Raw genomic sequence first — 20,426 nt, 5'->3', positions numbered from 1 at the left:
TCTTATTAAGAGATCAAGAGCATGCCCACCTTTCGAAGGTGCCCTTTTTCCTGATCCCTGATTTCTGCCTGGGGGCCCTGAATGTATTATGTCTTTTGGAAGTGCTGTACAGTATTGTCAATGTGGCCCCATATCACCTTTTCTTACATCAGGGCTCACACCAGTTTGACCTGCCACACCTGCCTTCCCTTGCACCCTTTCCCTTCCCAGTCTATGTTCTATGCTGTAGATATTCGCTGTTTTTAGGGCATAAATCTAAAAATAGGTCTGTACCACTAGCCTTGTTATGTGGAACTGTTATAATTGGATTTCCCATGAGTTCCTCTTTTTTATTATACAGTAGTTCTTATTTAACCATGTGTTGCATCTATGCTTGTGAGGATTCAGTGATTATTATTATTATGAATATGATTACAATTGTTACGATTAGCCATTGTTTTATATTAAGCAATAAGTTGTTTATGTTTATTTTTTTGGATGGGGGCTGGTTGTTACAAATCTGTCTAAAGATATAGTAAGACACACTTAAAACCCTCTACAACAAAAAAAAAACCATAACAAACAAATTTATTTAATAATAAGCACATATATACAAGCTGTCACAGTCTGTGTACAAAAAAAAAAAAGTGAACGTGCAACAAATAAAAATGGATATACAAAACCTATAAGGGCTTTTGTTTTGTTTTCTTGCAGATTTATTGGCATAAACTCCCCATGAAAATAATTTATATATATATATATATATATATATATATATATATATATATATATATATATATATATATATATATATATATATATATATATATATGTATGTATTTATGTATATATAAATGTATAATTGAAAGTTGCTTTTATGGAAACCCATTTTTGCCACATAAGAAAAAATCATGCTTTGGTAAATCATAATTATGACATAAGAAGTCAAAATTATGACATACTAAGTAATGATATAAAAAGTCATAATTATGACAAAAGGTTGTTAAAATTATGATAATGACAAATGTAAATGATAAATTATGAGATAAAAAGTTAAAATTGAAGCCATGAGAAAAAAAGCTAAAATTGAGATTGAGAAAATGTAAATTTAAAAAATATATGATATTAAATTATGTCATAATTATAACTGTTATGCCATGACTTTTTATCTATTTTTTTAATTTCATAACTTTTTTTAATTCTCATAACTTTGCCTTTGATGTCATAAGTATGATTTAACAAAAACATTTTTTCCCTTATCTGCTAAATGCATAAATGAAAGTAATGTAATGTCTATAGTAGTAATCCAACACACTCATATTTCAAACTTTGCTGTAATTTATTTCAAGAAATGAAGTTTGCGATACATTTGTGAATTTCTTCACCTAACGTGGCAAAGCTAAGCATTTAAAGGCGTATCCATAGTGAAAAAAATTCATAGGCTGCATTTCAATTCACATACTTGTAAAAGTAAAAGTATGGAAGTACAGGAAAGTACAGAATTTTTAATGTACTGAATGGCAAGACAAGTAATCATATGTATACAACAAGATTTTATAAAATTGTGTCTTGATACTACAGACCCCTTAAAATTGTTGCAATCTCTTTAAGTTGGGGTTAATGTAACCCCCCCCCCCAATACATTAGCAACTAGTAGAATACATATTTAGAAAAATTGCTATCTTCTGTTATTATCTGTTTTTTTTTTTACGATAAGATAACTAATTCTAATCTTGCATACTATACAGTACAGACAGTATGTGAAACAGGAAGCAGCCATATTCTCATGTATTGAATCAAGATCTACTGAAAGATGAGCTCATACGTTACAATATAGGCGTCACTGAAGGCATACAGCAAATGATCTCTGGGGTCATAGTTAAGAAACTCAATATTAGTCTGCATCTTCTTAATATTTATTTTCAAATCAAAGCGCTCTTCCTTTGTTTTGGTGTCATAGGAGTAAAAGATCTGTTCTGTTTCTTTATCCAGGTAACGAGTAGCATAAAGCACACCGCACACCATGAAGGTGTTTGTGGCAGTTATTTTGTACAAAGAGGTTTTCCAAGTTTGGCCCAAAACTGGCGGGCTACTAGTCTCGATTTTACTGATAACCACATTTCCAAAGTTGCTTGTGGTTGCATATATGACATAGACCCCAGATTCATCTGTGGCTAAATCCATATCAGTATAGCTGTATGATGTGGCGAGGTGTCCGAATGGAAACTTGTTGTTGTAACCTGTATCACTAGGTAAAGCCACAGTACTGATAGCACGAGTCGTCATGTTGAACTGACAGATGGAGGATGTATAGTAACAGTTATAGTAGAGCGCATTGGCATACATGACCATGTTTGGCCCCTGAATTGTGTTTGTTGTGGGATTAGAGTTTGATATGTATGTATCTTTTGGTCCTAAACCTAATAAAAGAGTACTCAAGGTGCTGTACTGGCGGACATAGTAGCCATATACGTTACTACTTGTCAGCACCACCAGCCAGTACTTGTTCTCGTCTCCTGGAGCAGGTTTTGCATCTCGACCCCAAGCACCATAAGGGTAGTAGGTGCTGTGTACCGTGAGAGAATACGTTCTAGGTCCCACCACATTCACCATTTGACCCAGACCACAGTGTCCTGAAAACACAGAAGAAAAGCATTTCTGCTGATTAATAATGAAAATGCCCTGGAAGCTTGAGTTACGGGACTATTGAGGTCTTTAGCATACTTGGGGGAACTGTAGGAGGTGGTAATGTAGCCTTGAGCTCATTTTTGCACTGTTCCAGGTCCCTCTTAACACGCTGGTTCTCTCGATCTTTCTTTATCACCTGCATGTTGTCAAACTTCTCCAGCTCCACCATTGTGTTCTTCATATCTTCAAGCTTTAATAAAAAATATCACTTACATTTTTAATATATTTTTAATATATTATATCTATTTTGGAGGGTTTTTTATGTTTACGCCCTGTTACATTTATTTTATTTTATTTTTTTACAATATTTGCATGCATTTACAATTAAAATTACTTACAAAAGTGTTTTAAATTATTATTATTATTTAATATTTTTCTTAAAAAGAAAGTATTTATTGAATTGCAGTGTTTTTTTTACATTTTATATTAAAACTGTTTATTTATTTTACCAATGCCGTGTAAATGTGAAGTGTGTAAAGTATTATTTTTGAGACGACAACTGTGCCTATTAAAACTACTAATTATAATAATGAGTGCTGTTTTGTACAGCAACTCACCTGAGCTGCAGCCTGTACACCTTGCTGATGGTAACCGCTGGTGGTCCTGTTGAGTTTGTTGAGGAGGTCCTGAATTTCAGCAAACTCTAACTCAATGATGCGCAGAGACACGGCCGCATACAGATTCTTGTCATCCTCCTTTTCCAGCATGACAACATCGTCCTCTAGTTGCTTGATACGTTGTTGTAGACCTAACACAAGTCTGTCTAACTCTGTCATCTACAGATATTTACATTAACATTATTAATTTAATTTGATTTCAAATGTAAATGTAATTTATTTGAACAACAGGTAAATTAAAAAAAAAAAAAAAAAAAAAAAAGTAAAAAAAATTACCCTTTCTGAAGTGATGGTCCCAATGCAGTGTGCGGCAGTGGTCTCTACTTTTGTTAGTTTGTGCTCAGGGAAAGCAGGATCTGAATTTTTTAGATCGCACACACAGTCTTTCCCTCTCACTAACTGTGAAGACCAAATCATGGGAAATTAACATGATTATGTATACAGCAACCAATACCCTGAAATACTCTGAAACTGATAATTCATGTGCTCGGACAGAAACAAAGTGTAAATAATTATTCATTGTTAAAGGATTTTATCTTTCTTACCTGAAAGAAAGTTAGAGGGATGGTGATCATCAAAATGAATATATTAGACCGACTCATGTCTGAAGGCAGAGAGGGCAGCCTATAACCTCAGAACAAACTACTTTGTGTGGCAGAAGCAGAGTTTTAAAGCCATATCATTAGGATGAAATATCTGATAAAAACCGAGACAGATTTCTTCATTTCTTTTAGGTGAGACTTTGCAATCTTCATCTTATCTCTGTGGACACCTTTGGATGGTCCATGAGTAATGGAAAAATGTACTGTTTACCAGCTGCGTTTCGACATTAGTTTTGCCTCACTGTCTGACCACAATTATAATTTTTTTTTATTTTGTTATACTTCATATAGTGTTTGCAACATCAAAAGGTTTGCATTGTTTAAAGCAGAACTTTTAGTCTTTTGGGTCATTTGCTCATCATGCTGTCATACCTGTTGGTCTTCACAGTCATAGTAAGTCCCATCTTTTACCTGTTCTGGATTTCTGAAAGTTTTTTTTTTTATTGGAATTAAATTACTTTGTATTAATAGTTACTTAATGTATATTTACATAATTATTTTGAACAATATATACGGTGAATTGTTATTGTTCAATTAAATTTCTTTATATTTATTATGTTTAATTTAATTTATTGATTGTAGATATTGCTGTTGTTATATAATAGATCACTTTATTACTCCCGAAAGCATTAATAAAGATAACAATTATCAAGATAATTTATCTACAACAATAAAATGAAGTAATAATAATGTATTAACAATGTAACTCATGCATTAAAAGTCATCATATAATTGTTTCAATACCATTAAAAACAATTTAGTAAATGGCAGAATTGCGTCCACTATCATTTGGTGCAGTAAATGTGTTTGTGTGTGTAAATCAGGTGACTGTCGAGGCTCAGATAATTAAAGGTGAACAGAAGAATGATTCCTGCATGTGTAAAATAAGCAGCTCTATCTGGGCTTTTCCTACGGCCAGGTTTGAGGGAGTTCAAAAACAACTCCAGACCTGTGAGGAAAACCTTATTGAGTATCATAATAAGGTGAGATTCTTTAAATTCGTGTTAGATTCGATTCTAAAAGAAAGTAATGGCAATGACCTCATATGCGGTGTAACTTTCAGATAAAGGGCAGTAATGTACAAATGCCTAAGATGGAACTCAGTCTTAAAAACATCAAAGCCCGCCTGAAACCTTTCGAGTATCTGGACACAAACGGCCTGTACAACACTCTTCACCTGCAACAGCTGATACAAGAACTTGATGAAATGTATAATACTGCCAGAGATGCTCAAAAGAAAAACCCCAGCAAAGAGACAAATGACCTTCTCAAGGAGGTAAATCATTCTCATAATCCTACATCAAAAAACAGGTCTCGAAATTTTTTTGGTATTATTTATATAATAGCATTTATTTTGAATTAACTTTTATTTTTATATTTTGAATTCTCATTTTAATTTCAGTTTTAGTAATTTTGTTACGTGTTTTTGTCTTTCATTATTTTTTTCAAATATTTCTATTTAGCTTTATTTATTATTATTATTACTTATTAATTTATTTTAGTAATATATTTCAGTTCATTTCTCATTTAAAGTTTTTCATGTTTTCTATATCTATCTATCTATCTATCTATCTATCTATATAATTTTATTTAGCTCTACTTCAATTACTGAAAACAATTTTAGTAGCTGAAAAGCCATACAATGAAAGTTTTGTTTTCAGTGTAAGAAACACTGAAATTTAAGTCATTATTCTGTACAATTGCTGTTCCACGAAGCTCATGTTCAGTCTGCATTCATATAAAAAAAAATATCTTTTGATTATGGTTTACTCTTCATTTAAGTTATATGTATACATGAAGATGAACTGAAGATTAGAAAAGACAAAGTTGAAAAAAAATGGAAAACAAAAATGTATTTGTTGACCATTATATCATATGTTTTCCTCTCAGTTGACTAATGCAAAGAAGGACGTCCAGAACATGTACAAAAATAATATCTTCAATCTAGAGACAATGAAATCGAGGCTACGTGTACTCAACAACCGAGTGCAAACCTGTAAAACTATACCTGAAGACTTCAGAAGTAAGTACACAACTTTCAGTGAGTGGAGAAATGTTTTGACATTCACATTGTGGTCTCATTGGTGCCCTTCAGCAGCATTGTGAAGATTGGTTTGATGGATTTCCATGAAATAGGCAGTAAAATGCTTATCTTAAGCGTATGACCAATCCATACGATTCCACTTGCAGGCGCTTGTCATCAGCGTATCATATCCAACATAAGTTCTCCAGTTGTTACCAAGCTCAATTCCATCAGCAAGTCCTACATCTCAGGTGCTTGGGGTCGCGATGCGAAACAGGACAGTAAGGAACGCTACTGGGAGCACTGTCTGGTGAGCGGAAACCAGTATGGCAACACAATCAGGATGTACAACTCATACGAAGATTTCATGGCCAGCAAGAACTACAAAGATGAATACATTGCATCATCCTACTACCACAAGAATGCTGTTCAGGGCTCTGGCACTATTCTGTACGACAACACTGTATTTTACCAATGCTACGGCACCGCTGAGATCTGCAGCTTCAACATTACGACACAAACAACCAAGCGTATGAAACTGGATGGGGCTGGAATTGACAACAAGTTCCCTTTCTGCTACTACAGCTGTCGTGATTGGACAGACATCGACCTGGAGGCTGATCAGGACGCCGTGTGGGTGATATACGCCACCGAGGAGAACCACGGCAACATTGTTGTGAGCCGTTTAGATCCGCTGGAGCTCAATATCACACATACCTGGAAGACGCATCTCTTCAAGAGGTCCGTCACCAGCACGTTTATGGTGTGCGGGGTCCTGTATGCTACACGCTTTGTTAATACTTATGAAGAAGAGGTGTTTTATGCTTTTGATACAACCACTGGTCAAGAGATAAACTCTCTGTCTTTGCCCTTTGAGAAGGTTTCTTCTGGAATAGCTAATCTGAACTACAATCCGGTTGACAGGAGACTTTACATGTATAATGATGGCTATCTTTTAGCATATAACACCTTTAAATGAGGTTCTTTCATACGCAGATAATAAAAAAGATGTAATCCAAAAGTCCAAATTGCACAGCATGCTGAAAATCTCAAAATATGCACAGTGGTTAAACTAAAGCTTTACGCTATATCATTATGTGATTGTGAGACTTTGAAGTACTTAAAGTCAGATGAACCAATTTGTCTGCTTTTGTCATTTCAATAAATATGCTTGTACTGCATTTCTCTGTCAGTCTCTTTTTTTTTTAACTCACCTTTTCTACAACTTTACCAATTACTGTACTGCAAACTCAACTATTTCTTTCAGTACTGTAACATTACAGTTATCAGGTTAACAATAACAGATACTGGCAAGAGCCAAAATGCAACATCATTACACTATATGGCACATTCTAAAGCCATTATCCTATCCGACATTGCTGCTAAGAGAAGGCCTTTAAATTTGCCAAATCAAACTTGCGACCTGTAGAGTTTTGATTTGTGCATTAAAAACTGTTGGGAACCCAGCAGATGTGCTCATGTGCATTCAGGTAAGAAGAAAACTTTAGAGCTCCATGCAATTGTGTGTATTGTATTATGGTGTTTAAAAGATCATTTTAAAGTGATAATATTAAACAAAATTGATGTTATAAAATATTGGACATTAATAAAAATAATGCATAATGGCAAAATCCTGCTTTTTACATAATAATTGTAGCACATCAAACTGTTATGTCACAGACTGAGTATTGAAAAGCTAATTTCAAGTAGCTACTTGTTGCTTGGGAAACTTTACTCAGCATCATTTGACCACCTTCACAGGTAGCCTAGACAACTTTTAACCGAAATGACAGCACTGCATACAAACAACAGAGGGAAGCGTCAGAACCCAATAGGATCTACATTACAATGAAAATATGTTTTTCCAGTTGTCAACTGCAGTAAAATAAGGTTAATATGTGAAAAGTTTGGAATATTACATAACCCGCATGTTTGTGTGTGCATTTCATATTTGAAATCTGCATATGAATGTTTAAATCAGCCATAATGTGTTTGCATCTGTGTTTGTAGGTTTTCCAGCACTAACATTTAATTTCATTCTGATTTGATTCCATTAACCAAAATGAGCAGTACATAAAAACACATGCTTTTCCTCCACAAAACAAGCAGTTCTGGCATCTAAAATATGTAAAATCATATTTATTTACAGTAAATGTACATACCCCACTGGTGATAGGAAAGTACTTTTGAAATTACTGTAAATAGTAATTGGACATTATATTATACAATTGTTCTGATAACACAGTCCCCTTGTTTGTTTTTGCATGTAAGCTTTTGCATGTTGCTAAATCTCAAAACCTTTTAGTATACTGACTTAGAGATCTACTGAAAGATGAGCTCATAAGTTAGAATATAGGCGTCACTGTAGACATACAGCAAATGATCTCTGGGGTCATAGTTAAGAAACTCAATATTAGTCTGCATCTTCTTAAATTTAATTTTCAAATCATAGCGCTCTTTGTTTGTTTTGGTGTCATAGGAGTAAAAGATCTGTTCTGTTTCTTTATCCAGGTAACGAGTAGCATAAAGCACACCGCACACCATGAAAGTGTTTGTGGCAGTTATTTTGTACAAAGAGGTTTTCCAAGTTTGGCCCAAAACTGGGGGGTTACTCGTCTCGATTTTACTGATAACCACATTTCCAAAGTTGCTTGTAGTTCCATATATGACATAGACCCCAGATTCATCTGTGGCAAAATCCATATCAGTATAGCTGTATGATGTGGCGAGGTGTCCAAATGGAAACTTGTTGTTGTAACCTGTATCACTAGGTAAAGCCACAGTACTGATAGCACGAGTCGTCATGTTGAACCGACAGACAGAGTATGTGTTGTAACAGTTATAGTAGAGCGCATTGCTGTACATGACCATGTTTGGCCCCTGAATTGTGTTTGTTGTGGGATTAGAGTTTGATATGTATGTATCTTTTAGTCCTAAACCTAATAAAAGAGTACTCAAGGTGCTGTACTGGCGGACATAGTAGCCATATACGTTACTACTTGTCAGCACCACCAGCCAGTACTTGTTCTCGTCTCCTGGAGCGGGCTTCATATCTCGACCCCAAGCACCATAAGCATAGGAGGTGCTGTATGGTGTGATGGAAGATGTTCTAGGTCCTGCCACATTGACCATTTGACCCAGACCACAGCGTCCTGAAAAAAACAGAAAACTCAGTAGCCATTATTTGTGATACACACTCTTCTTATCTCAACATGTTCAACTTCTACTGCAAATTGATAGGTAAAAATTGATAGCCTGAATGCACTGTAAGTCGCTTTGGATAAAAGCGTCTGCTAAATGCATTAATTTAATTTAATTTAATTTAATTTTAAATTCTGGTGAAGTGTAACGTTTTTTTATCATGTGGCTTTATATTCAGCAGCCGCACCACAGATTCACGCCCCCGCTAACAAGCATTGCAGGAAATACTGACAGTCGATATTAAGATTGTACAAATTAAGATAACAGTTAATCGGAAAACAATACTCAACACTAGTAGCTAATAATGAAAAAAGGGACTATTGAGGTCTTTAGCATGCCTGGGGAAGCTGTAGGAGGTGGTGATGAAGCCTTGAGCTCATCTTTGCACTGTTCCAACGTCTTCTTCATTTGGTTCTCTCGATACTTTTTAATCACTTGCATTTTGTCAAACTTCTCCAACTCCACCATTGCACCCTTCATATCATCAAGCTTTAAGACAAAGAGGGAAAATAAGAAGAATTTAGGCCGTTAAAAAAATGAGTAATGAAATATCCTTTAACAAAACAGCAAATAATTCCCATTCATTTAGATAACACTAATTAACATACAGTATTATTTACAATGTCATTTTTTTTTACATTGTTTTATTTCTCACCTCTATATATAGCTTATATTAGTTGTTTGTGTGTATTTCTTTTATTTACATTTATAGTTTAAATTATTAGATGATTTTCTAAAATTTCCTCTTTGTGTTATTATGTGAATATATTACATTGCAATGATTCTATGGATTTGTTTTCATTTTACGAACTTTTTTTTGTACAGCAACTCACCTGAGCTGCAGCCTGTACACCTTGATGATGGTAATCGCTGGTGGTCCTGTTGAGTTTGTTGAGGAGGTCTTGAATTTCGCCAAACTCTAACTCAATGATGCGCAGAGACACGGCCGCATACAGATTGCTGTTTGCTTTTTCCAGCATGACCACATCGTCCTCTAGTTGCTTGATACGTTGTTGTAGACCCAACACAAGTCTGTCTAAGTCTGTCATCTGCAGATAATTACATTAACATTATTCATTGAATTTGACTGAATTTATTAAAACTATTTAGAATTCATTTGAATGAAATATAAAGAAAAATTTGTTTAAATAATAAAATAAAAAAATACCTTTTCTGAAGTGATGCTCCCAATGCATTTCAAGACAGCAGTCTCTACTTTTGTAAGTTCATCTTTAGGAAAAGGAGGATCTAAATTTTTTAGATCGCACACACATTCTTTCCCTGTTGCTGACTGTAATGAACAAATCACAGGAATTTAAAAGATAAATTTAAAAAACTAAAATAAAAATAAAATTTCTATGCATTCTCTGTAACAATATATTAGACACAGTACTTGGAGAAATAAGGTATCAGTAATAATTGATGTAAATGACTTTATCTTCCTTACCTGAGAGAAACTTAATGGGATGACAATCATCAAAATGAATATATGGGACTGACTCATCTCTAAAGTTGCAAAGGGACACTATAACCTTAAACAACTTGTGTGGCAGCAGCAGAGTTTTAAAGCCATATCATTATGATGAAATAACTAATAAAAACCGAGACAGATTTCTTAATTTCTTTGGGTGACCCTTTGCAATCTTCATCTTATCTCTGTGGACACCTTTGGATGGTCCATGAGTAATTAGTTTCGACATTAGTTTTGCAACAGAGTTAGCTTTTAATTTTCATATTTTGTCTCACTGTCTAACTGACGCTGAACTGGACTGACAGCGTCTTGAAGATTTATTTCTCAAGTTCAAAGGTTTAGCACATTGAGCTTTTTTTTTAGTCTTTTATAGGGTGTACAAAATGCAATAATATTTGTAATTTTACATTAACAGTAAAATTTCACCCTAAATGGGCATTTTAGATCACTGTTTATAAAATGCTTTGCTATGCTTCATTTGTTTTCCTTTAGCAATTATTTTTTTTTAATTATTGAATAGTTCTTTATACCAAACTTTTTTTTTTTAATGATCAGTTTCAAATTAATGTGGGGAAAAAAATGATGCATGAAGAAATAAGAGAGGATGTATTGTCTTATCGCCGTGGACACATTTGGCAGGTCCATGAGTAAAGTAAAACAAATGTCTTGCCTCACAATCTCACTGCAATGTCGCTTTATATAATGTTTGCAACATCTTGTGTCGCGTGCAGGTAAAAAATAGGATCTTTTGCTCATCAGACTGTCATAGCCTACCTGTTGGTCATTTCTTTTCCCTCTCATATCCAGATAGATCTGTCCCTGCTGTGAGGTTTGGAAGTCTCAAAATCAGAACAGAGTGTGCACATGTGTGTCAGGTGACCGTAATTGTTCCAGAACCTAGGTCTACAAAGATCTTATGTTATGAGATGGTATTATTAATATTATTTTATGATACAAAATTTTGTTAATCGTTTCCCACAATGAATTGTTTGTACATAGAAGTGCAATCGTGTTACAATAATGTGCTCTTGACATTTGTCATTAAAATAACATGACAGAAACTGCCTAAAATGAAGTGTAAAGATGAGAAGAAAGTAGTGTCTGTGCAGGCAGTGCCCCATGCCACCCCTTATATGAATATTTAGATCAAGCATAATGGAAGCATTATGTTCTGCAAATGTATCTGTGTGTGTAGTGTTTATGTCTGTATAATTAAGTAAATCAGCACTAATATTTTCACTCAAATTTTATTTCAAGAACCAAAATGTGATACATAATGATTTTCCATTTTCAAAACAATCATATTTAGAATATCAAATATGCAAAATCATTACACTTATTGGTGAATAAAAGACAAGATATTATTAATCAGTGAACTTGCTAAAACAATTTCATATGTCGCAATGTAGGCATCACTGAAGACATACAGCAAATTATCTCTGGGGTCATAATTAATATACTTAATATTAGTCTGCAACTTCTTAATGTGAATTCTCAAATCATAGCGTTCTTCGTTGGTCTTGGTGTCATAGGTGTAAAAGATCTCTTCTATTTCTTTATCAACGTAACGAGTAGCATAAAGCACACCGCACACCATGAAGGTGTTTGTCACAGTTTTTTTGTGAAGAGAAGTGAACCATGTTTGGTTGAAAACTGGCGGGTTACTCGTCTCGATTTTACTGATAATCACATTTCCGTAATTGCTTGTAGTCGCATATATAACATAGACCCCAGATTCATCTGTGGCAAAATCCATATCAGTATAGCTGTATGATGTGGCGAGGTGTCCGAATGGAAACTTGTTGTTGTAACCTGTATCACTAGGTAAAGCCACAGTACTGACAGAACGAGTCGTCATGTTGAACCGACAGACAGAGTATGTGTTGTAACAGTTATAGTAGAGTGCATTGCTGTACATGATCATGTTTGGCCCCTGAATTGTGTTTGTTGTAGGATTGGAGCTTGATATGTATGTATCTGTTGGTCCTATACCTAATATAATAGTACTCAAACTACTATACTGGCGGATAAAGTTGCCAAATGCATTACTACTGGACAGCACCACCAGCCAGTACTTGTTCTCGTCTCCTGGAGCAGGATTTGCATCTCGACCCCAAGCACCAAAAGAGTAGGACGTTCCGTACACTGTGAGGGAATATGTTTTAGGTCCTGATACATTGACCATGCTGCCCAGACCACAGTGACCTAAAAAGATAGAAGCAAAAATGTAAGTCTAATATTTTAACGCTGTAGCTGTGGTTACGTAATTATGATAAACTAGTTCATATTTACCTGGGGAAAGTGTAGGGGCTGGTGATGTACTATTGAGCTCCGCTTTGCAATGTTCCAGGTCCCTCTTAATACGCTGGTTCTCACGCTGTTGCACCATCACCTGCATGTGGTCAAACTTCTCCAGCTCTGTCATCGTGTTCTCCATATCCTGAAGCTGTAGAATGAGGGATTAAATAAGTAATTGCAAAGTGCACACAATTCATCTAAAAATCTCTGTTTAAGAAGTATTTAATTAATCATGATTAATGTTAATATTCACTTTTCTTGACGTGACATATATTTATACTTATCACAAAGCACCACAGAAATAAATACAAAAAATAATTAAAATAAAGAAATATTTAAGCATAAATTTATTTAATATATTTCAGTTTAATTCGAATTTTTGAATTAAATAAATATTTTCTTTAATGTAATACATTTCATGATCATATCACAAAGCATTGCAGAAAAGAAAAAAAACCTTAATTAAAAAAAAAAAAAAAAAAAAAAAAAAAAAAAAAAATATATATATATATATATATATATATATATATATATATATATATTATAAATAATATATATTATAAACATTCAAGGAAATATTTATTTAATCATTTTGAGCAGTATCATGTTTTACAACATCTAACGTATGAAACAACATTATTAGTATTGTAATCTTCTTATGAATGCAAATGAATATGACTGAAAATTATCAGTGTTGGTGAGGAATTATATTACTCTAGCATTACATACTACATCACTATAAACTCATTTCCTGTACTTATAATACAAATGGAAACTGTACATAAATTCACCTCTGCAGCAGCTTGTACACTGAGCTGCTGGTAACTGTTAGTGGTTCTGTTGAGTTTGTCCAGAAGGTCTTGAATCTCAGCTAACTCTAATTCAATAATGCGTAGAGACACGGCTGCATACAGATTTCCGTTGTCTTCTTTTTCCAGCATGGACACATTGTCCAGAAGCTGCCGTATACGGTGTTGTAGACCCAACACCAGTCTGTCAACCTCTGTCATTTATTGAATAGGTAACAATTAAATAAGACATTTTCCATCAGTAATAGACTTGTAAAAAATTAAACTGCAAATTATAAACATTTTTTTGTCATGCATGCCAGATTTGCAACCCTAAACATCACAATATTGCCATATTTCTACCTTTTCTGAAGTGATGTTCCAAGTGCATTGTGTAGCAGTAAACTCAACATTATTGAGTTTATTCACAGGGAAAGCAGGACCAGAATTTTGTAGCTCACACACACAGTCCTTCTCTTTAGCTGAGTGTGACTATGAAATAACAGTGCATAGGTAAATTCAACATACAAGCAATATAATGCCTTAAATATTGTAATATATAACTAAAATTATATAAAAAAGATGTCAGAAACAATGTTAAATAATAATAATAATAATATAAAATATAATATAAAAATAATAATGGAAAATTTAATTTTACCTGTGAAAAAATTAGAGGAATGACAACCATCAAAGTGAATAGGTTCGACTGACTCATGTCTGAGATAGGACAGGTGGTATCCTGTATCCTCGAGAATAAAGAACAGTTTTGCATGTCAGACGTTCGGATTTAAAGCCAAAAACCCAGGATTGCTTAGTGAGTTGACTGTTTCTGCTGACATGAGAGAAATTACGAAATGAGGAAGTTTATCATGTGATCCTGCAAATATTTTGAACAAGACTGATTTTTGTTCATATTGTCATCATATAGTATACAGATGCAGCTCAATAAATTAGAATGTCGTGGAAAAGTTCATTTCAGTAATTCAACTCAAATTGTGAAACTCGTGTATTAAATAAATTCAATGCACACAGACTGAAGTAGTTTAAGTCTTTGGTTCTTTTAATTGTGATGATTTTGGTTCCCATTTAACAAAAACCCACCAATTCGCTATCTCAACAAATTAGAATATGGTTAACATGCCAATCAGCTAATCGACTCAAAACACCTGCAAAGGTTTCCTGAGCCTTCAAAATGGTCTCTCAGTTTGGTTCACTAGGCTACACAATCATGGTGAAGACTGCTGATCTGACAGTTGTCCAGAAGACAATCATTGACACCCTTCACAAGAAGGGTAAGCCACAAACATTCATTGCCAAAGAAGCTGGCTGTTCACAGAGTGCTGTATCCAAGCATGTTAACAGAAAGTTGAGTGGAAGGAAAAAGTGTGGAAAAAAAAAGATGCACAACAAACCGAGAGAACCGCCTTATGAGGATTGTCAAGCAAAATCGATTCAAGAATTTGAGTAAACTTCACCAGGAATGGACTGAGGCTGGGGTCAAGGCATCAAGAGCCACCACACACAGACATATCAAGGAATTTGGCTACAGTTGTCGTATTTCTCTTGTTAAGCCACTCCTGAACCACAGACAATGTCAGAGGCGTCTTAGCTGTGCTAAGGAGAAGAAGAACTGGACTGTTGCCCAGCGGTCCAAAGTCCTCTTTTCAGATGAGAGCAAGTTTTGTATTTCATTTGGAAACCAAGGTCCTAGAGTCTGGAGGAAGGGTGGAGAAGTTCATAGCCCAAGTTGCTTTAAGTCCAGTGTTAAGTTTCCACAGTCTGTGATGATTTGGTGTGCAATGTCATCTGTTGGTGTTGGTCCATTGTGTTTTTTGAAAACCAAAGTCACTGCACCCGTTTACCAAGAAATTTTGGAGCACTTCATGCTTCCTTCTGCTGACCAGCTTTTTGAAGAAGCTGATTTCATTTTCCAGCAGGATTTGGCACCTGCCCACACTGCCAAAAGCACCAAAAGTTGGTTAAATGACCATGGTGTTGGTGTGCTTGACTAGCCAGCAAAAGGAGCCCCTACCAAGTATTGAGTACATGTACAGTAAATGAACATACTTTCCAGAAGGCCAACAATTTACTAAAATTTTTTTTTTTTTATTGGTCTTATGAAATATTCTAATTTGTTGAAATAGTGAATTGTTGGGTTTTTGTTAAATGTGAGCCAAAATCATCACAATTAAAAGAACCAAAGACTTAAACTACTTCAGTCTGCAATGAATGTATTTAATACACAAGTTTCACAATTTGAGTTGAATTACTGAAATAAATGATCTTTTCCATGACATTCTAATTTATTGAGCTGCACATGTATGTGATTGATAGGCACGTACTAGAAAATAATATCATTGCCATAACTATTTGAAAGCAGAGGAGAATACCAGTTTTGCTGACATAACAATAAAATGTTAGAAATTTCTTTTTCATGAATTGCCTTTTTTCTTGAGACTGTCATAAGTAAAATACATGTATATATACATAAGCCTATTAGTTTTAATATTGCACTGACATAAGAAAAAAAAAGGAAACATAACTAAGGGATTGTTTCACTGATTTCTGCTATTTCATTATGATGATGCAGTACAGAAACAAATTAGCATAATAAAAGTGCAGATATCTGCATAAAATGTAGGATGATCTGGGGTGGTAATTTTTTTTAGAGAACTTGTGGTTGAATTTTCCTACGTTTCTCAACTAAATGTCTTCTTGAATTTCACAAATGAGACATAAGTGCAATTTTCACATCCTTTTCAACAGCCCCTCAAAACTGCTGATTTGACTAGCTAAAATTGCAACATCGTAGTGCTTGTGTGGTGATTTAAAGCAGATCTCTAGTCTTTCAGCCCATTTGGTCATCATGTTCGTCTACCTGCTGCTCCTCACAGTCATTGTAAGTTTTTCTTCCATGAATAAGGTCATATGTATCTAGCATTCCGACAACTCTGAAAAATAATGATTTTGAAAGAATTTATCTATGATACAATAATCTGATTGTGTTTGTACATTAGGTGACTGTCGAGGCTCAGCGAGTTCCAGGTCAACAGAAGACTGATTCATGTTTGTGTAAAATAAATAGCTCTATCTGGACTTTCCCTGCTGTAGAGTTTATGGAAGTCACAAGACAGGTCCAGATCTGTGAGGACAACCTGAATGAGTTTGAGGAAAAGGTAAGGTATCGATTAAGACTCTAATGACAATTAGAACTAAATGGACCCTGTACTTATTTTCAAATGATGTTCAGTACAATTGAGAAGAATATCAGTTAACTTTCTGTACTGACTTGCAGTTAGAACACAAATGCAGAACTGCCGATGATGGAAGCCACTCTGCAGAACATCTCAGCCCGTCTGAAAGCATTTGGTTACCTTCACACAAGTGGACTGTACAGCGCACTTCAACTGCAACAGCTGAACCGGGAACTCGAGGAAATCCATCAATCTGTCAATGAAACACACAAGCAGAACCCTAACAAAGAGACGCATAACCTACTCAGTGAGGTAGACACTGCAACACCAGATCACAAATATTTTTCTAAACTCCTTTCAAATCAATCTTGAATTAGAGATAACAACCATCTCAACGATATAAAAGGTATCCAATTTAATGAGACCATCTGATGTTCTCAGTTAAATAAGGCGAAAAATGATGTCCAGAGGATGTACAAAGATGATTTCTTCAACCTAGAGACCATGAAGAAGAGGTTACGTGACCTTAACAACCGTGCACAGAGTTGCAAGACCATACCAAATGATTTCAGAAGTACGTACATTACTGTCTTTTATAAGTTCTTTTTTTCATGAAGGTAGGACATAGAAACATCTGTGCTTTCAAATGCCATTTTCTAAATTATAAATGGTCCAAAAAGATTTTAACAGACTAAAAAACTGTGTTACTAAATCACTTGCAGGTACCTGCCACCAGCGCATCATGACCAGAATAAGTTCTCCAAGCATGACCAAGCTCAATTCCATCAGCAAGTCCTATATTTCAGGTGCTTGGGGCCGTGATGCCCTGCTAAGCAGTAAGGAACACTACTGGGAACACTGTCTGGTGAGTGGACACAAGCATGGCAACACAATCAGGATGTACACCTCACGTGAAGACTTCATGGCTAACAGGAACTACAAGGACGAACAGATAGCACCATCATACAGCGACAAAAATGCTGTTCAGGGCTCTGGGACTATATTGTACGACAACACTGTATTTTACCAATGCTACGGCACCGCTGAGATCTGCAGCTTCAACATAACTACAAAAACAACCAAGCGTATGAAACTGGATGGGGCTGGAATCGACAACAAGTTCCCTTTCTGCTACTACAGCTGCCGTGATTGGACAGACATCGACCTGGAGGCTGATCCGGACGCCGTGTGGGTGATATACGCCACCGAGGAGAACCACGGCAACATTGTTGTGAGCCGTTTAGATCCGCTGGAGCTCAATATCACACATACCTGGAAGACGCATCTCTTCAAGAGGTCCGTCACCAGCACGTTTATGGTGTGCGGGGTCCTGTATGCTACACGCTTTGTTAATACTTTCCAAGAAGAGGTGTTTTATGCTTTTGATACAACCACTGGTCAAGAGATAAGCTCTCTGTCTTTGCCCTTTGAGAAGGTTTCTTCTGGAATAGCTAATCTGAACTACAATCCTGTTGATGGGAAACTCTACTTGTATAATGATGCCTATCTTTTATCATATGATACCTTCTTCTAAGGGTGTTTCAAATGCAGTTACCCAATAAAAAGTGTGTTGTTTCAAATTCAAAACTAGTCTGTTTTGTTTCACACAGCTTTTATGTAGATGGTTCAGAAATGTCTTACTACTCGCAATTAAGAGAGTGCCTCTTAAAAACATGACATTCAGAAACTATAAAAGCAAAAATGTGAGAATGGACATCAAAGAATTGATATTTGGAGCCCTCTGGTGTTTGGATGGAAGGCTCTACAGACTGTGCTGTTTCTTGGTCTTGTGTTTCTGGTTGTGAATGCTCTTGTTGTTCTGTTCCTGATCATCTCGAAAATGCAAAGACAATCCAACATATTCTACAAACTTCATGCTTAATGTCAGTACTTACAACTCAACGTTAGCTTTACTGAGGCAATTACAAAGCATATTATTGGATATGCCATATTTGAATCTGTAGTACAATAGGTGATGTTCACTCTCTTGTGACCACACATCATCTGCTGCTTTTTTTACATGGTCGAAAGAATTGTTTATTGTGATTATGAGTATTTTTTTATCGAACACTGGTATCTTTAATCATATACTCCACTTCATGTTCTGCCTAAAATTGCTCATTACTTCAATAAATGTCTTCTTAGTTTGACTGGAGAAAACTGGCCATGTGGACCTCTTTGTACAGTGAATTTAGGGCACTCATTATTGTGCCTCTCTTCGCTTTGATTTTATAGACAGGATCAAACTTATGGGTTTTTCTTTGTCCTTTACTGTGGAGCCAGTAGTGCTTTATGAGTCATTATAACTCGGCACACTGCTCTATGAGTCACAGGCTAGAAGACAAGTGGCTCTTATAATTGGAGGTGTGAGCAAAAGTCAGACTGAGCTTGTTATTGTTCAGGTGCTTCAAAAGAACAGCATGGTTGCTGAGTCAATATGACAGGCAGGGATCTTGTGGGTAACCATTATAGCACATGAGCATTTCAAAGCAACTGTTTTTCTGCTGAGATTGGAGTGTATCACAATTCATATGTGTTGGTTACAGCTGAAGAAAAAAGAAAAAAAAAAAACAAACACTCACCTAAGTCTGAGGGTATATTATATAACAATTCTTGTGTGTTCTTCAGTCTGTACATCAATTTTCTACAGATTGTGTAAATAAGAATAAAATAAATTGTTCAGTAATCTTTTTAATAATTTCTTAAAAAAGAAAAAAAAACATTTTAATCTGTAAACTTTTAGCTAATATTTTATAATTTAGCAGTATTGTCTGATGAGGGATATTTAATCGTGCATCTTGTTTTCTTCTATTCTTACATTTGGACGACCTTTTCTATCATCTAACACTCAGAATTAATTTAGAGTTAGGGAATGAAGTTTTGAGAGACTCAAAATCACTGATTCTTGAGATAAGGGACAAAACTTTAAAATGTGCTACCAGTCATATACCACCTGGCCTATAGATGGCACTGTTTGTTTAAACAATAAAAAAATCAGAAACCCCTGGCTGCCTCATTTCCGCTGTCATATTGGTCTCACAGACAGAACCAGATGTTTAATGGTCAGCATAAAGTCTAGTTTGAAGTCAGTTTTCTGGCCAAGAACGAGCCACTCAGATCAACCATCTGTTTAATATGTTCAACTGCCTTGTTTTATATGATACATGGGCCAAGTGATAAATATAACTGGCATTTTGAGAAACCTTTTTATATACTTTTTTGTGCGATATGCATTAGAAAGTTGTATATAGATAATTATTGCTATACATTTAGATTTAAATTCCAACATCCGTGTGACTGTGGTATGCATTATTGGTACTTGAACTGGTCATTTAGCAGTGGGTCATCAATGAGCCTGTGACATTTGAAGAAACCTATTGCATCAGTGTCAGCGTGGGCAACAAGTGTATCATATTTCCCTACTACAGACTGAGTCTTCAAAAGCTGAATCAAAAAATATGGGAAAAACAAGTAAAAAAAAAAAAAGAACTAAACTAAATGCAAACAACAGAGGGCAGTATCTATGCAATATACAAGCTTCTAGGCTCTGTTCATTAAGTAA

General features: G+C 35.1%; 5 protein-coding genes across 5 annotated transcripts; 2 read left to right on the top strand and 3 right to left on the bottom strand.

Annotated features, from left to right (window-relative positions):
- Positions 1-1,297: 1,297 nt before the first annotated feature.
- LOC109051158 (olfactomedin-4-like) lies at positions 1,298-4,085 on the bottom strand. Its single transcript, XM_019068714.2, has 5 exons — positions 3,830-4,085; positions 3,561-3,683; positions 3,225-3,443; positions 2,704-2,857; positions 1,298-2,612 (listed from the first exon to the last, which is right to left on the bottom strand). Exons 1-5 carry the CDS (start codon positions 3,884-3,886, stop codon positions 1,783-1,785), a joined length of 1,383 nt encoding a protein of 460 aa, XP_018924259.1. The 5' UTR covers positions 3,887-4,085; the 3' UTR covers positions 1,298-1,782.
- An 82-nt stretch (positions 4,086-4,167) lies between these two features.
- Positions 4,168-7,090, top strand: LOC109051170 (olfactomedin-4-like). The gene is made up of 5 exons (XM_042715197.1): positions 4,168-4,279; positions 4,711-4,869; positions 4,950-5,162; positions 5,777-5,909; positions 6,077-7,090. The coding sequence occupies exons 1-5, from the start codon at positions 4,247-4,249 to the stop codon at positions 6,886-6,888; spliced, it is 1,350 nt and encodes a 449-aa protein (XP_042571131.1). The 5' UTR covers positions 4,168-4,246; the 3' UTR covers positions 6,889-7,090.
- Positions 7,091-7,816: 726 nt separating this feature from the next.
- Positions 7,817-10,968, bottom strand: LOC109051342 (olfactomedin-4-like). The gene is made up of 5 exons (XM_042715955.1): positions 10,558-10,968; positions 10,279-10,401; positions 9,944-10,159; positions 9,449-9,599; positions 7,817-9,061 (listed from the first exon to the last, which is right to left on the bottom strand). Exons 1-5 carry the CDS (start codon positions 10,612-10,614, stop codon positions 8,232-8,234), a joined length of 1,377 nt encoding a protein of 458 aa, XP_042571889.1. The 5' UTR covers positions 10,615-10,968; the 3' UTR covers positions 7,817-8,231.
- An 844-nt stretch (positions 10,969-11,812) lies between these two features.
- Positions 11,813-14,488, bottom strand: LOC109051154 (olfactomedin-4-like). The gene is made up of 5 exons (XM_019068710.2): positions 14,329-14,488; positions 14,031-14,159; positions 13,671-13,889; positions 12,874-13,027; positions 11,813-12,786 (listed from the first exon to the last, which is right to left on the bottom strand). Exons 1-5 carry the CDS (start codon positions 14,440-14,442, stop codon positions 11,918-11,920), a joined length of 1,485 nt encoding a protein of 494 aa, XP_018924255.2. The 5' UTR covers positions 14,443-14,488; the 3' UTR covers positions 11,813-11,917.
- Positions 14,489-16,410: 1,922 nt separating this feature from the next.
- LOC109051153 (olfactomedin-4-like) lies at positions 16,411-18,451 on the top strand. The gene is made up of 5 exons (XM_042715196.1): positions 16,411-16,569; positions 16,688-16,851; positions 16,969-17,176; positions 17,306-17,438; positions 17,587-18,451. Exons 1-5 carry the CDS (start codon positions 16,537-16,539, stop codon positions 18,396-18,398), a joined length of 1,350 nt encoding a protein of 449 aa, XP_042571130.1. The 5' UTR covers positions 16,411-16,536; the 3' UTR covers positions 18,399-18,451.
- The last annotated feature ends 1,975 nt before the right edge of the window (positions 18,452-20,426 follow it).

This window comes from Cyprinus carpio, chromosome A25 (assembly GCF_018340385.1).
Source record: "Cyprinus carpio isolate SPL01 chromosome A25, ASM1834038v1, whole genome shotgun sequence".
Classification (NCBI taxonomy): Eukaryota; Metazoa; Chordata; class Actinopteri; order Cypriniformes; family Cyprinidae; genus Cyprinus; species Cyprinus carpio.
This window is presented reverse-complemented; position numbering and strand designations above follow the sequence as displayed.

Bases quoted from the DNA above. Each gene is read 5' to 3' on its own strand.
- LOC109051158 (XM_019068714.2), bottom strand. From the start codon at position 3,886: ATGAGTCGGTCTAATATATTCATTTTGATGATCACCATCCCTCTAACT. The intron at 2,858-3,224 runs GTGAGTTGCTGT...TTTTTATTAAAG, and splicing joins GTGTACAGGCTGCAGCTCAG to CTTGAAGATATGAAGAACAC. The intron at 2,613-2,703 runs GTATGCTAAAGA...CTGTGTTTTCAG, and splicing joins ACCTCCTACAGTTCCCCCAA to GACACTGTGGTCTGGGTCAA.
- LOC109051170 (XM_042715197.1), top strand. From the start codon at position 4,247: ATGCTGTCATACCTGTTGGTCTTCACAGTCATA. The intron at 4,870-4,949 runs GTGAGATTCTTT...TGTAACTTTCAG, and splicing joins TTATTGAGTATCATAATAAG to ATAAAGGGCAGTAATGTACA. The intron at 5,910-6,076 runs GTAAGTACACAA...TTCCACTTGCAG, and splicing joins TATACCTGAAGACTTCAGAA to GCGCTTGTCATCAGCGTATC.
- LOC109051342 (XM_042715955.1), bottom strand. From the start codon at position 10,614: ATGAGTCAGTCCCATATATTCATTTTGATGATTGTCATCCCATTAAGT. The intron at 10,160-10,278 runs GTATTTTTTTAT...AATTATCTGCAG, and splicing joins GGAGCATCACTTCAGAAAAG to ATGACAGACTTAGACAGACT. The intron at 9,062-9,448 runs GCATGCTAAAGA...TGTTTTTTTCAG, and splicing joins ACCTCCTACAGCTTCCCCAG to GACGCTGTGGTCTGGGTCAA.
- LOC109051154 (XM_019068710.2), bottom strand. From the start codon at position 14,442: ATGCAAAACTGTTCTTTATTCTCGAGGATACAGGATACCACCTGTCCT. The intron at 13,890-14,030 runs GTAGAAATATGG...CCTATTCAATAA, and splicing joins GGAACATCACTTCAGAAAAG to ATGACAGAGGTTGACAGACT. The intron at 13,028-13,670 runs GTGAATTTATGT...CTCATTCTACAG, and splicing joins GTGTACAAGCTGCTGCAGAG to CTTCAGGATATGGAGAACAC.
- LOC109051153 (XM_042715196.1), top strand. From the start codon at position 16,537: ATGTTCGTCTACCTGCTGCTCCTCACAGTCATT. The intron at 16,570-16,687 runs GTAAGTTTTTCT...TTTGTACATTAG, and splicing joins TGCTGCTCCTCACAGTCATT to GTGACTGTCGAGGCTCAGCG. The intron at 16,852-16,968 runs GTATCGATTAAG...GACTTGCAGTTA, and splicing joins GAGTTTGAGGAAAAGGTAAG to GAACACAAATGCAGAACTGC.